This window comes from Hyla sarda, chromosome 3 (genome assembly GCF_029499605.1).
Source record: "Hyla sarda isolate aHylSar1 chromosome 3, aHylSar1.hap1, whole genome shotgun sequence".
NCBI lineage: Eukaryota > Metazoa > Chordata > Amphibia > Anura > Hylidae > Hyla > Hyla sarda.
Window position 1 is genome coordinate 274,066,904 of NC_079191.1, and position 16,544 is coordinate 274,083,447.

The 16,544-nt window shown below is 42.9% G+C and overlaps 1 protein-coding gene across 1 annotated transcript in view; it reads left to right on the top strand.

The window, feature by feature from the left end:
* The window catches only part of ECT2L (epithelial cell transforming 2 like), a 63,457-nt gene that overhangs the window by 22,245 nt on the left and 24,668 nt on the right, over positions 1 to 16,544 (top strand). The window contains exons 10-14 of the mRNA XM_056563336.1: positions 2,018 to 2,110; positions 3,067 to 3,252; positions 3,352 to 3,455; positions 3,582 to 3,704; positions 8,763 to 8,849. Coding sequence (XP_056419311.1) covers positions 2,018 to 2,110; positions 3,067 to 3,252; positions 3,352 to 3,455; positions 3,582 to 3,704; positions 8,763 to 8,849 — 593 coding nt within the window. The remainder of the gene's footprint in view (positions 1 to 2,017; positions 2,111 to 3,066; positions 3,253 to 3,351; positions 3,456 to 3,581; positions 3,705 to 8,762; positions 8,850 to 16,544) is intronic.

Below are 16,544 nucleotides of genomic sequence, written 5' to 3' on the forward strand. Positions count from 1 at the left end.
GAAACAATAAGTCAACCAGGCTTCTGAGAGTGGGTGCGATGCCGCTTGTGAGGAACCTCTGCCCTCTGCCACATTTGTTTCAGGGCAGGCGACTTAGAAGAAGGAGCAACCTGTTCATCAAACGGAATATTCTCTCTGTGCAGGATCTCCATCGCTTCCGAAGGGGTACGTACGATAAACAGCTGAGAGCGAATCTGGAATTGCAGGTTAAAGGGGAATCCCCATTTATAGCAGATTTGCGCCTTTTGTAGAGCCAAAGTGACAGGTCTCATATTGCGTCTCCTCTCCAGCGTAGAAAGGGCTAAGTCTGCATATAGATGAACTGAAGATGGAAAGCCCGGGAGAGGGACACGTTACGGGCCGCCTGCAATATTTTGTCCCGCATTTCTGGATAGTGCAAGCGAAGCACTACATCCCTAGGGATATCTGGTCCTTTAGGCAGACCCAGACCTCTGTGTATGCGGTCCATCCTCAGCATAGAGGCATCTACCTGAGGTAAGAGGCGTGTGAATAAGTCCAGAGCAGCAGTGGTGAGGTCTGTAAATTACTCTGGCAGGCCTCGTATTCTGATGTTAGCCCTACGCGACCTATTTTCCAAATCTTCTATTTTCAGCTTGAGTAGGTCAAGGCATTCAGTATGGTCTGCAATCACCGTACGATCACTTTCAATGGCGTCCGCTAGATCATCTGCTCTCAGCTCCATGTCAGACACCCGTTGCCCCAGTTCACCCACCTGTTTGGTGAAGTTGGCCACCGCTTTCCCCAATTCCGTTTTGAAGAGTATTTGTATGGAGCGGTACAGTTCTGCGGGATTTAGCGGTTCGTCAGGTATGGGCACAAGCGGTGTGGAGTCTGTGATGTCATCATCCTCAGCAGGAGGCGGGCTCGAGGCACGGGAAGGAGTCGGCGCCATGTTAGATTTAGGCCCCGTTCTAAATATCTCCGGGATAGTCTGAGATAACGATCTCTGGGAACCTCCTGACATGCTCTTGTCCATCTCTGATGGGTAAGGTAACAGTTTGGAGCAGATTCAGGACAGTGGAGCTGTTATATCAGCGCTTAGGAAGCTTTATCCCGGCCTGTGGCGCGGAGCTCACAGAGGATGTGTCTTTCCTAGCGAGCCACGCGTATGCACCCCTGCCAACACATTCTATGTTTCTTACACAAGTACATGTGTACACAAATCCTTACACATGCACTCATTGAGGGAGATTAATCAAAACCTGTGCAGAGGAAAAGTTGACTAGTTGCTTATAGCAACCAATCAGATAGAAGCAATCTGATTGGTTGCTATGGGCAACTGATCAACTTTTTCTCTGCACAGGTTTTGATAAATCTCCCCCATTTTGTGTATAATAAGTGTACTGTAAAGCATTCCCTGGCATGTTGACACAGTAAAAAGCCATTACAGTATATTTTAGAGAATAGAGGCCACAAATTCCTCATAACCATCTGGCCTGCTACTTAATCTTTAAAGCCAAGAGGGAAAACAAAGGGGAATGTAAGCAGTTGTTTTATTTATAAAATGAACCCAGAAAACAATAAAAACAGATTGAAGCTCTGAGGATGAATCAATTCCAGTATAACACAGTAATCCCCAAATAATCTAGAAGTGAATAAAAGTTACTAAAAGTTCCTGTGTTTCCACCATTGACTATAGTGGAACAGAACACTAGCTTGCCTATCCTGGGGATGATCACAGTGGCAGGATTTGCAGGAGGACCATCTCAGTTTGGCAGTTTAATCGCTCTAATATGCATAGCATTTCCTTCCTCTGTGCTGGCACTGCAGTGTGGGGCACCACACCTCTTTCCATATGATCATTGTGAACAGTATATAAAATCATTAATAGATTTTTTAGCATTCTTTCTTTTGTTCTTTATTTCTCTTTTTCTTTCTTCATTCATGTATTTATTTTTAAAATGTTTCCACTTTCTCTGGTGTTAAGGGATTTGTACACTACAGTTAAGCATTACATAAGTATTGAATGCCCTCATTTTTACATTTTGTATTGCAGAATCTGGAATGGAAATTCTTAGGTGTCTTTCTCAGATAGCTGGGGTCCCCTTTTGTTCCCCAACTGGGATCGCCACAGGGTCCTTTAATCATCGTAAGTTTAGAGCTAAAATGTTCTTATCGCTGTTGTTGCTTTAAAATCAGGATCTCCATAAACGTATTAAATCACTTTATTGGAGTCATAAGATGATACTGATGATACCTTAGTCAAAGGTTATGCTCAACTTTCCATCAACACCTACTTAATCCCAAAAAAGGATTTAAAAATGTCGGCAAATATAGTCAAATCTTTACCGAATAATTCAAAATCATTCATAAAGGTTAACTATCATATCAAAGTAAGGAGTTAACTGGCACATTAGTTACATAGCATAGCCCATTCAGTTCTGTCTTTACCTTACCCTCCTGGTTAACCCTATATAAGCAAAAGACTTTAATGCTTCCTCTCAGAAATTTCAGAATTTTCTCAGAAATACCTGTGTGCATTGCTGGTAAGGTCATGACTATCATTTGGTAAATTTAAAAACTGTCACTTATTTTCCTTTTTCTATTAGGCAGTTCTTTAGATGTTTATATATTTGTTGTGATTTTTTTTTCTGTTACTTCTTATTTGTGTATTTTTTTTACACATATTTATCTGTAAACTTATACATTTTGCGTAAGGATTGTCCTGGGATATTGGTTATAACATCCTGTACCTGGTTGCTTGTGTACTTTTGGTGTTTTCCATGTTATGGGTGCCTGGAGACTGATCATGTAAAATATTTTTTGCATAATTAGTCTTCTGTTTTCTGGTTTTGAAATCACATTTGTCTGTTGGGCCCTGCAAGTGGCCCCTTTTCTCACTGACAGCTCCAGATACTGTGCTCTAGTCACAGTGGCAGCTCAGGGCAAAATTTGACTATGGTACCTCAGTCAAAGCCATATCACCGTCTGTTAACATGATGGTAAAGGTCATATTACTTGGCCATATCTTTATTTTACCATTACCTTTACTATAGTGAATAGTTTGGCTCAACTTGTATAACCTCCTTATATGAATATAATCAGTTCTTAGTGAATGGCTGCCCATACCACCAAAAAGTGGATCCCCTCCTTTTTCATACTTCACTGATGTGAAACTGCAAGCCTGGTGCAGACTGGCTGATGTCATGGAAGAGGCGCTGCATGTGGTCAGGAAGCAGCTGAAGAAGTATCTGTCTGATCTCCAGAGGAATGTCTCTGGAAGGATAATAGGTAATCCACTTGTGGAATATGGTCATTTTGCATGTGACGTAAAACCTAGATATTTATTGTGACTATGTGAATTGTGATTTTTTTTTTTCTTTCATTCAGGGCAGTTCATGTATGATGCAATGCCCATGGTAAAGGTGGTGGTCAATCATGAGGTTGCTGAGGCTTTAACAGGGGCTTTGATGGAACTTGCTAAGGAGAAGAATGTACGTAAATGTTATAAGCTCCCTTTAAAGATGAAAACATTATCCATGTATTCAGTTATAATTTTAGCTCTTGTCAATGTCTTAAGGAGGCTGGGGTTTAGGTTTCATTGTCATTATCTCTTATAGGATGATCCTCTAGAGTTCCTTTCTGTTTATCTGTTGAAGAAATGTAGCAAGAACAAGGAGAACAGACATCGGTTGCTGCTCTCGGCAGAAAATACAGATGATACACTATCAGCATTTTTGAAGGTAAAGACAATTTTGGCTTACCGGTGATGGATCAGCTGAGAAGGCATGCTGCCAATTCTTTCACTTAGTGGACAAGGTACTCTTGTTCTTGTGATCAGTGGGGTCCCAGTGTTTGTTCCTCCACCAATCAGATACTTATCTCCTACTCTGTGAATAGGGAATACATTTTAATGTTGGGATATTTCCAGGGGTGGACTGACCTGCCAGGTAAAGGACGTGCCGCTGTTACTGGAGATCAAGGACACTTATCCCAGATCCCCAGGCAGGTGAGCGCACGCATACAGCAGAAAGCCTTTTGTCTGTGTGAGCCACATCTGCAACCTACACGGAGAGGAGATGTGACCTCCGACCCCACGCAGAACAGGCGCCCATGACGTCACTCATGGGCGCCTGCACTGTGGAGGCTGAAGAACGTGGCCAGAGGAAGACCCAAGGAGATCACTGTGTTGGACAGGTGAGTTTATGTTTTTGTTTTGTTTCTTACTTTTTATATTTCAACTGGGAGGGAAGGGGGCCCCACCTACTTGGCTGCCTAAGCACCTGGCCCACCTACCTGGCTGCCTAAACACCTGGCTTATCTACCTGGTTGCCTAAGTACCTGGCCCACATACCTGGCTGCCTTACCACCTGGCCTACATACCTGGCTGCCTAACCACCTGGCCCACATACCTGGTTGCCTAACCAACTACCTGGATAGTTACCTACCTACATATTTGGCTAGCTAACTACATAGTACCTACCCTTTTCTGTGCAGGACACCAAGGAGGGTATTATTACAGTTTGTGGGCCTATAGATGGGGAGATTGTGTAGAGGAGGGGGCGGCACTGAAAAATGCAGGGTTCAACGTTTGTCCTGCAGATGCCAAGGGTGTTTTAGGGAAGAAGAAGTCGACATGGCGGTCTAATCTGGATGAAGAAGAAAAGTAAATACTGTGTACAGATGGTATCTACCTATTTATGGTCCTGTATATAATCACTTATATGGTATACTGATCCTGTGTACAGCTGGTATATCCCCTTATATGGTCCTGTATATAACCCCTTAAAGGAATACTCTGCCCCTAGCATCTTATCCCCTATCCAAAGGGATCACGGGGGTCCCATCGCTGGGGACCCACCGGGATCTCCACTTCAGCACTCCCCTCTCATTACTGCACAGAGGAAACTCGTCTGTGCATAATGACCGGCAATACAGGGGCCGGAGCATCGTGATGTCACGGCCCCGCCCATAGACTTGTATTGAGGGGGCAGGTCGTGACGTCACAAGGGGGCGATGCTCCGGCCCCTGTATCGACGGTCATTACACACAGAACGAGTTTGCTCTGTGCAGTAATGATAGCGGGGTGCTGCAGCGGAGATCCCGGGGGTCCCCACCGGCGTGACCCCCGCGTCTGACATCTTATCCCCTATCCTTTGGATAGGGGATAAGATGCTAGGGGCGGAGCACCCCTTTAAGGACTTTTTCAGTTTTTGCAGTTTAATTTTTTCCTCCTTACCTTTTTATAAATCATAGCCCTTTCAATTTTCCACCTAAAAATCCATATGATGGCATATTTTTTGCCCCACCAATTCTACTTTGTAATGACATTAGTCATTTTACCCAAAAAATCATTGTGCGACAAAGTTGAAAAAAAACAAAACTCCATTTTGTAACTTTGGGGGCTTCTGTTTCTATGCAGATCATTTTTCGGTAAAAATTACACCTTATCTTTATTCTGTACGTCCATACAATTAAAATGATACCCTACTTATATAGGTTTGATTTTGTCTTACTTCTGGAAAAAATCATAACTACACACACAAAAATGTATACGTTAAAAAAATTTCCTCTTCTGACACCCTATAACTTTTTTTTATTTTTCCACATGAGGATGTATGAGGGCTCATTTTTTTCGCCGGGATCTGAAGTTTTTATGGGTACCATTTTTGTTTTGATCGGACTTTTTGATCGCTTTTTATAAAAAAATTTATGGTATAAAAAGTAACCAAAAATACGCTATTTTGGACTTTGGAATATTTTTACTTGTACACCATTGACCTTGCTGTTTAGCTAATGATATTTTTATAGTTCGGACATTTACGCACACGGCGATACCACATATGTTTATATTTATTTACATAGTTTGTTTTTTTTTAATGGGAAAAGGCGGGTGATTCAGATTTTTATTAGGGAATGGGTTAAATCACATATATTAACACTTTATTTTCACTTTCTTCTGCAATTTTATAGCCCCCATAGGGGACTATAACATTGCACACACTGATTTCCTACACTGATCACTGCCATGCAATAGCATGGCATTGATCAGTGTTATCGCCGCTCGAATGCTCCTGCCTTGATCTCAGGCATGGAGCAGTCATTCGGTGATTTGACACGCAGGAGGCAGGTAGGGATCCTCCTCGCTTCCTGCAAGCTGTTCGGGATGCCGCAAATTCACCACTGCAGTCCCGAACAGTACCACTGAGCTGCCGGGAAGCTTTCACTTTCATCTCAGACGCGGCAATGAACTTCAGACGCGGCGATGAACTTAAGACGCGGCAATCGGTCCAATAATAGCCGCGGGTCCCGGGTACTGTTCGAGCGGCGATAACCCGAATACGGTTTTCTGACCGGACCTAGAACCATGGTATACCACGGTTTTAGGTCCGGTCAGAAAACTGTATACGGGGCAAAATGAGACAACCGGAGTCAGCGTTTGACTCCAGTCGGCTCATTGAAATGAATGGGGTTCAGGCTGTTTCCGTCTGGGATACGGGAGCGGCCGGTTTTCGCCCCTCCCAACCGGATCCAGCAACCGTACACTACAATCCTAGTGTGAAAGCACCCTTATGCAATATTTTCTGGGCCAAATATCAGCTAGCCAATACACAGCATCAGGAGATTTTTGGTAAATATAATAATATTTATAAAAACACAAAATAAATAACGAAAACACATTTTAAGCTTCAACTTTGACAACTTTTTTTCTTTATAGGGTTGCAACAATACATCCTTCAGTGATCATGGTTGTTTTAACTAAAATTGCAGGCAAGATTGTACTACCTGACCACACAGACACTGCACCTGCACTCACATTTAACCCCTGGAGGACACGCAATGTAAATGTAAGTCTATGAGGCAGGCAATGCTCCAGCACTCTATTCATATATGATAAACCTGCCACATCATATATGTACATCGCTGTGTGCAAATTATCAGGGAACAGTGATGTACATACTGTATATGTTCTGGCAGGTTTTCCATCAATGAAGAGAGCGCTGAAGCTGTGCTCTCATAGACTGTGGGTTCCTGCTGCTACCAACCATTATGTCTGCCATTAACCCTTTAGATGCCGAGATCAATACTGATCACAACATTTAAGTCTTATAAGGGCTTTTCAGGGGTACGATGAGTCAAGATGGAGGCTGGAGCTCTTCTTAAATGATCTGTGCTGCTCTTCCTGGATATACTTGTGGTTTGCGGATGGGAAAAAAAATGGTTATGTATGCCTCTTGAAAAGAGAGGCGGAAAAACAATAATGCTAAATTGAAAATTGGCCATGTTCTCACGGTCCTTTTAATGGGGTTGTCCCACCTCGGCTTCATTTTTAGACATATTACCTCTTTTCTGTGTTACTTCTTCTCCACACAATATATTACGTGAGACTTCCTTGTTTCCGCAGAAATTTTCCAAGATTTTTTGACATTTTAGGCGCATGAAACTCCAAAAGGGAAAAAACAAAAGTGGCCTGAAAATGTTTAGCACTCAAATATTTATAAAAAGCAGCACAAGGGGTAATGCTGTTATAAAAAAAAATGACAGTAATTTTTTAATATATATTTATTTGATTTTATTCTTATATATAGGTTCTTTGGGAGGATATTAGTATTTGTGCTGTCAGGCTTAAAGGGGACCTGTTACCATCTGAGAAACCTTATGAAGTAACAGGAAATTTAAATACTAAACTTCTACCCAATATATATTTGAGAAATCAAAAATGATTCCTTTCTGAATTAGTCATTAAACTCTTTAAGAAAGTTAAATGGGAGTATGCTGGTGTCAAGTCTTACTATTCTGACTTCACAGTGAGATGTCCTGCTTCTGAGCTGGAAGAGTCCATTGTGAGCTGGCAGCATGTAACTACCTGGAAGGTCTATGCTGATATCTTACTTCAAGATAATGTTATTGTATTAGCAGCAATGTAAAAAGGTTTTATCTGTATAATGAAGTGTAGCAGCAGAACTGAGGTAAAAAAAAATGTCACAGCTTTCTCTGCAGTCTGGGGCTGGCTGTGAGAGACTCAGATGAACCCTTTACAAGAAGCTGTGTACACCTCTAGAAGATAAACCTTTTATAAGCAACTATGTCCGTCTTCCTTAGCCTTGTTGCAAAATAAACAGAGAAATCTTTGCTGATAAATAACAGCATTCTATATGAGGTAAAGTCCAGTCTCTTGGCAAAAGGTGAGGAAATCTCATACCTGATTTGTGTTTTTCTGGTTCACTATCCATTGGGATCCATTGGCAACACCATTTAACAGGTTTATTTTAAATTTTTTTTTGATGAATGTATGAGAAAAAAGGGTGAATTGATTATCCCAAGGGATGAAATTCAAAACAAGGCAATTGATTTGCTCACCCTGAATCCTAGGCAGGTCTGAGCACAAGGCTCCACTGCCATTAAGATTCTGTTTAGAATCAGCTCCTCCCCTTCACAGTTGGTACCACCCAGAGAAGAAGAGTATTTCCAGTTTCCCTTTAATGGGAAAACTTTGGATTTTCTAATGATTTGTATATGAGAATAGTCTTATGAGTTCACTTACAGACACTTCTTGTATTTTCCTCATAACTCAGATAGTAAAAAGATGTTTACTTGTACCTCATGACTTGTAGTCAAGCATGTGCAGTCACACTTAAATATTCCTTGGTAGGAAGTTGCACACATACAAGCTCATGCTAATTCCACATCCGTTCAATGTCTATAAAGTATATGTGACTCATTCCGGATTGCTTTCTGTGAAGTGATATATTTATTGCCTAAAGAGAAGAATTAATATATTCTAATGTCTTTTACAACAGGAAGATGATCCTGAAATCGATCATACTGACAAAGCATCTCACTCCCAAAGTCATTCTGAAGTCAGATTCCAACAGCTGACATTGCTGGTAAGTTACAGGCTGCAGACATTTCCCCATTCTGAAATGAAAAGAACTATAATACTTTCTTCTGTTTTATATACTAAACTCTAAATATAAATTGAATTTACTGTATATTTCACAAGAAAATAGAGAGCTGCAGCCTCAATTCTTGGTAACCACAATTTTGGTCCTGGCCTCGTTCAGTCATCTTTCTCTTGGAAGACGAATAAAAGGTTCCTTTAGAAGTGGGAAATTAATCTTACCTGAAATTACCATTTCCTGTAGTCCGTAGGCGGCACACACATATGGGGATACATTCTCCTGTAGACCCGATCATTAGAAGAGTATGACACTAGCAATTAAGCACAAAGATTGATCAATGCCCCCTGCAGGGCCAGCCCTATATAAGCCCCCCACGGACAGACAGAAGGCTTAAATTTTATGCAGCAATATTATTTTATTGGGAGGGATCCCTGTGCCGTCTACAGACTACAGGAAATGGAAATTTCAGGTAAGATAAATTTCCCACTTACTGGACGTCCTACTGTGGCACACATATGGGGAAACCATAGCAATATGAAAATAAAGGGAGGGAAATTTTAACTGCTCCCTGCGGCTTGTATAACACTCATACCAAAGGCTGACTCCTCTGACACTGTGACATCCAGCCTGTAATGCTTGATGAAAGTAGTTGGAGATGCCCAGGTTGCGGCTTTGCAGATCATGTCCAGAGGAATATTACATCTTTCTGCCCATGAAGCAGCTGTAGAACGTGTAGAATGAGCCCTTAAGGACAAGGGAGACTGAATTCCTTCAGATTCATAGCATAATTTAATTGTATCCCTGATCCAGCGAGATAAGGAGGCATTGCTTACATTTTTCCCTTTGTTTGGTCCTTGGAATTGGAGGAATAAGACTTCTGAGGATCTGAAAAGGGAAAATATTTTAACATATTCCAATACAACCCTCTTCACATCTAGAAGTTGGAGATTTCCATCGGACTCTTCTGGAAGTACCGGGAGTATAATTTCTTGGTTAATGTTAGAAGCTGAGGCCAGCTTAGGTAGGAAACCATGCATGGTCTGGAAGATTACTGCTTCTGGTAGAGTTTTCAGGTATGATTACAGGACAGAGCTTGAATTTCACTGATTCTTCTTGCTGATGTTATAGCAATCAGGAAAACTGTCTTGAAGGATAGGTGTTTAAAGGAGGCAGATGACAAAGGCTCAAACGGCTAAAGGCATAGCTTTTTCAGAACTAGAGGTAGATTCCCGGCAGGCATAGGATTATGGAATATTGGCCGTAGTTTCTTAATGGCTTTCAAGAACCTGGTAACTAATAGTAATACAGAGAATATCCCATTCAGGTGAGCATTCTCCGCCGTGACCTGTACCTTCAAGGTGTTTGGTTTAAGGCCTTTATCAAAGCTTTCCTGCAAGAATTGGAGTAAAGAAGGAATTTCTTCTGGAGTCATGAAATTTCTTGTGCACCAAGCAGAATATATGCTCCATATTCTAGCGTAGACTTTCATAGTAGCAGGTTTTCTTGATGTCAGCAAGGTGTTGACCACCTCTTGAGTAAATCCTTGCTCAACTAGTGTGAAGCGTTCAAATTCCAGGCAGCTAGATGTAACCTGTCTAGGTTCTGAAGCAACGCTGTGTGTGGACAGCTCTCTCCCTCATGTTTTCAGCACCAGCGTAAGGGCTAGCCGGCAGCGTCCCCGGACCGGATCAACAATATAACAAAGGAATGTCCAGGGCCAAGTGCGGATACAAACTTGCATCAGGCAGGAGCCAACGCGTTTTGGACCGTTACAGGTCCTTAGTCATGGCATAACACACAGGATAAAATCCAAACTTTAAATACTTTCTTAGGAACATCACATGTATCATGACATCACACTTAATAAAAACATGTGGAAAACATGAAAATGGAACAATGTCTAGGTTTTGATGGTAGATCTCTGCTTGGTGTAGAAGATCCTTGCGCTGAGGCAGTTTCCAGAATTCTCCTCTCGAAAGACTCCACACGAGATGAAACCAAGCCCTTCAAGACCAGAAGGGAATTATAGCTATTGCCGTCACCTTCTCGTCCTTGATTTTTTTCAGGACCAACGGTACTAGCTGGACTGGAGGGAACACATACACGAACATCCTACTCCATTTGATTGTGAGACCGTCCACTGCCATTGGGTGATCCCTTCTTGATAGAGAGCAGAATTTTTGAAGCTTCGAGTTCTGTTTTGTCGCCATCACATCTATTGAAGGGACTCCCCATTTGCTTATCTGCTGGAATACTTCCATGTTGATCTCCCATTCTCCTTGAGACACCTTGTTCCTGCTCAGCCAGTCCACTGTGGTGTTGGATGAGCCCTTTATGTGAACTGTTGATAGAGATGATAGATGACATTCGGCCCACTTCATTATCTGAGCACGCTCTGTCTGTAGCGCTTTGCGCCTTGTTCCCCCTTGCTTGTTCACGTAGAAAACTGAGGCAAGGTTGTCCGTTATGTACAACATTCTAGGGGCCTGAGGAGCTGGATCATGTTTCTTATATTCAGGATTCTTTCGCTGGAAAGAAAGAGGTACATGTTTTCCGAATCTATGAATCCCAGATAATTGATTCTCTTGGTTGGCAGAAGTTGTGACTTCTAAGAACCCGTGTTGTTGAAGAAAATGAATTGTAATTTTCATATTACTTTCGAGAAGATCCTGGGAGTGTGCCCTGATTAGCCAGTCATCCAGATATGGGGTGACACAAATGCCTTGCAACCTCAGGGCTGCCGTGAGGACTACTATAACTTTTGTGAACACCCGAGGGGCTGACGTGATCCCAAAAGGCAGGCAGGTGAATTGGAGATGTTTGATTTTGTCTTGATCCCTGACCTTAAGAGTTTTCTGTGTTTTTGCTAGATGGGGATATGCAGGTATGCTTCCTGTAAATCCATGGACGCCATGAAGTCCCCCCTCCGAAGATTCAGACATGCAGACTGAATCGACTCCATCTTGAAGGTCTTCTTGTGTAGAAACAGATTCAGATACAACAGATCTATAATCAGTCTCCAGTCCCCTCCTGCCCTTGGGACTGCAAAGACCCTTGAGTAATTACCCTTTCTTCTCTCTATAGATGGAACTTGCTCCAGGAACTTCTTCTGGATGAATTGACACACCAATTGGGAGATTATCCCGTTGTTTTTGCTGACAGTAAACCTCTCTGGAGTAGCCTCTACTGATGACACCTAGAACCCAGGCATCCAATGATGTCCTGGACCATATGTTCTTGAAGAGGCGTAATCTGGCTCCCACTGGTGTGTCTTAAATGGTGGCGTTATAATCCATTCCCCTATGTGGGCTTCTGCTTCTTCTTCTGGGAAGAAGATTGCTGACCACCTCTGAAGTTTCTCCTTCTGTCTGAGTGACGAAAGGAGGTTTGTTTCTTAGGGGAGCTTTTGAACTTCCTGAAAGGTCTCACCTGCTTCTTTCTCTGATGAGGAAAAGATTCCCCTTTATCCTCATTTAAATCCTTAAGGATTCCTTTGAGCTGTCGACCAAACAGAGATGAAGGTTCAAAAGGCAGAGATACAAAGTGACTCTTTGATAGGACATCTCCCGACCACTGTTTGATCCATAAGGATCTTCTTGTCGCATTGGACATGGCCATTGCTCTAGAAGAGAATTTCAGCATGTCCATTGGTGCATCACAGAGAAAGTGATCTTCATGCCCGAGATGTCACTTATCAAGTCTTCCCTTGATAATCCGTCTTTAATATCTTGCGTCAATTGGCTTAGCCAAAGCCTAAGTGCCCTGGCCACTGGCATTGAAGCGGTGGCAACCTTGGTAGAGGCTGCAGCTGCAAGATATGACATTTTGCAAAGTGAGTCTGCCTTTCTTTCCATTGGATCTGTGAGTAGAGATGACTCATCCGATGGAAAGATAGAATTCCTAGCGAGCCTAGCTGCTGCTAGGTCCACTTTGGGAGAAGCCTCCCATTTGGAAGAAACGGCTGGATCCAATTTATAAGTAGTCTTAAATTTTGCTCCTGGATCTGTCTTTTTTTTCTGGTTTTGACCAGTCCTTTTCCATCCAATCCGTAATTATCGGATGAGATGGAAGAATGCCTGGTTTCCCAGGTGGAAAATAAAATAGGCGGTCCTTGCAGGCTTTATGTGAGACATCCTCTGGGCATTCCAAAGCCTTTTTCACTGCAGATATTAATTTAGGCATCTTCTCCTTTTGGAGCAGATAAATATCCTCTAAAGATTCTGCTTCCATAATTTCAAGATCATCGCTATCCAATTCCTTGGCCGTGCTGGAGGAGATAGAGGGTTCCTGGACTATTTTAGGTCTCTTGCTACTTTTATTAGGTGCTAAAGAGGCCTTTAAGTCATCAAAGGTAGATGTAAGTTTACCTTTGAACAACCCTAAGAAAGAATCTGGTGACATTCTGTTGCCTGTTTTGGCTGACAGGCAATCTGCGCATTTTCTTTCCTCCCATGATTCTGGCAAAGGTGTTTGGCATACATCACAGATGTTATGCCTTGACTTTCTTTTTCTCTTACCTCCTTCTTGTGCCATTACTGAAAAACATAATGTACACCAAAGGCGGCTATCATTTTAGTAGATATCCCCAAGAAATCTGAACCTTGTGGTGCCTTGTCAGTTGTCACTGAAAGTACCTGTAAGGCGTCAGGAGTCTGCTGCCTCTGGAAGAGTGCAGTGTGCTAAACTCCCAGGTGATTTTTATAGTAACTTCACCCCCATACTTCCGGTCCTGTGGAGCAAGAACCGGAAGAACCTACCTTGCGCATGTGCCCCATGCGCACAAGTCGTGCCGAATTCAAACAGGAAGCGGGCGCCATGGCAACCAAGAAGCCGGCTGCTTGCGAACTCCGGCATGATAGCAGCTTGCGATTCTGGACACCGAAATCTCGGCACTCCGGAGGATGCGGGCACAGTTGATGGACCGGGGAAACCAACTTGTATACATCTGGCCATTCGCATGGTGCCTCAGGGACCTGAAAAACTTCAGGTATGGAGCTCAATCTTTGTTCTAATCTTCACTCTTCCTACGTCAGTAGAAGAAAATAATTACACCTTTTGTCTGTCAATGTTGGGCCGGCCCTGCGGGGGTGGTGGGGCATTAATCAATCTATGTGCTTAATTGCTAGTGTCATACTCTTCTAATGATCGTGTCTACAGGAATATATATCCCCATATGTATGTGCCTCCGTAGGATGCCCAGGAATTGGTGATTTTATAGATTTGCTGGGAATCCACTCTTTTTTTTATTTCCAAACTGTACACAGACTCCCTGACTTGGAGGTATTTCAGTATAATCAGTATAAGCCTGTTAAATCAATAGCTTAAAATCTTCTACTTCTGACACCCGCCATATGTTTGAATCGGTATCTATGGGCTATCTAGGGTGCAAAAGCTTTATTTCTTGGATGTATCATAAACTGATGCCTCATCCAGGAAAGCTGGTTTATGCAGATATGGACAAAATTGTTGATACCCTTCTGTTAAGGACAGAAAACCCCATAATGTCTCCTGAAATTACTTGAAACTGACAAAAGTAATAATGATTAACTGATGAAAATCAGACATTATATTTGAATTGTGGTTTAATAGAAGCTTTAAAAATAAATAAATAAAATAATAGAGTTGCTCTGGCCTAGAATTGTGGTGCCCTGAACTTTTAAAAACATTCTCCCAAAAGCTTTGTGTGCTTGTCCTTTGGACAGATGAGACAAAACTTGAGCTTTTTGGCAAGGCACGCCAGCTCTATGTTCTCACATCCAAAAATTGAGCATGCAAAGAAAAGAACACTGTACCTACTGTGAAGCATGGAGGAAGCTCGGTTATGTTTTGGGGATCATTTTCTGCATCTGGCACAGGATCTCTTGAATCTGTGTGGGGTACAATGAAATATAAAGACTGTCAAGGCACTCTGGAGCAAAATATGCTGCCTAGTGTCAGGAAGCTTGGTCACAGTTGCAGGTTATAGCTAGGAGCAAATCTGATGTTTAAACTGTATACCTTAAAAGAGTATGTGGTGACGGGGTGTGTGGTGCATGGCAGATGTTGTTACCCTAGGGGCAGATGGCATTAACCCCTTGTATTCTTGACGCCAGGGCGTGGTTTATGCTATAACCACCCGAAGGTATACCGCTGGATCCTGGACTAGGCATGGGGGCAATAAAGACTCCAATGCCAAGTTATGGACAACAGTAGCTTTACTGAGGGTCGACAGTTGGTAAAGTCTATACAGTTCAGCCAGGGCCCAAGGAGGTGACCAGTGACGCAGAGACCTTAAGGGCTCGCTGAGACTTGTAGTAGGACTGGACAATTGAATGCAGATTACGCTGACTTGACAGTTGACAGGGACTGACTTGACTTGACTCATAAAGCTGTGACTTTAGATTACTTGACTTGATGGTGGCTGCAGGACTGGACTTTGAGGTCTCCAACACTCTGGACACACACACTAGGCATGACTGCACTGGATCTCAGCTTAGCAGAGAGAGAAGCTAGCTCCACCCAGGGCTTATATGGGGGAGACTAGCACGGTGCCCATAGGTCACTCTTGGGATCACCTGGTCACTGGTACCTCCTTATTAACAATCACCACATGGTTAAAGGAACATTACATTTTATAACCCTTTACATGGTAAAACATATTTACAATGGGGAAACAAGTGCAGGGGGCCTTGGGGACACTGAAGGAGGCTGTCTGACAGGACAGCAGGAGCACGGGGTAACACCTCCTGTACTGCAGGACTGAAGTGCCCACGTGGCCACTGAGGGCTAGTGACAGTTCCTGGGGCATTTATGCACGATGTCCTTCACAGGTTTGGATTACAAAACGAGAGAAGGATGAGTCCATGTGGCATGGTGAATGTCCATACATGCTCTTTAAACATATGGGGTTAATTTGACTTTGTAACTGCTTTCTGAAGACAAGGCAACAATATACATATCAATATACGTAGATTCATGGATTGGGCTGCCGGACGCTATCTACCCAATGCCTTGCTGGGGCCCCTCGATTCTTAACTCTTCTCCCCAGAACTCAATATACGTTGTTACACTATACAACAGTATTACCTTTACATTCATCAATTCTGTCGCTTTACGTGCATTATCTAGATATCAGGTAAACCCTCTGGCTAGTAGAGTACCCTGTACATGTGGGCAGGAGAGAAAACATTAGACATATAACTGTATGTATTTAGAACTTGTGGACTGGGACGACAAATAATGTTACAGTCCTATCTTAACTATTTGCATATGTGTGGACTTCTTTTACAATATGTGAACTGACTATGTGTGGTGCATAACTTTACATTATGAGTTAATCTTTGTACCTGGCGGGAATTTGTCCTTGTGTTGGGACCTACGCAACATCACTTCGGGGGAATCTTGAACTATTGCGTCTTCGGGAGCCCTTGGCATCTCTGAAGCTGCAGCTAACTCTTCCTCAACGAATTCAAGAGCGGGTATTGGTCCAGGGCTGGCGGGACCCAGAGTTGCTGGCATCTGCACTGGAGAGGCTGGAGACTGAGTTGGTACTCTAGAGATTGGCGTATAGGCTGGAGCCAATGGTGACAAGACTGGGACTGGTTTGGAGACTAGTGTTGGTTGAACCGACCCTGGGGATGGTGAGACACACAAGATCGCAGGCTGAGTTGGAGAAAACATGGGGAAATCCATGGATGGGTG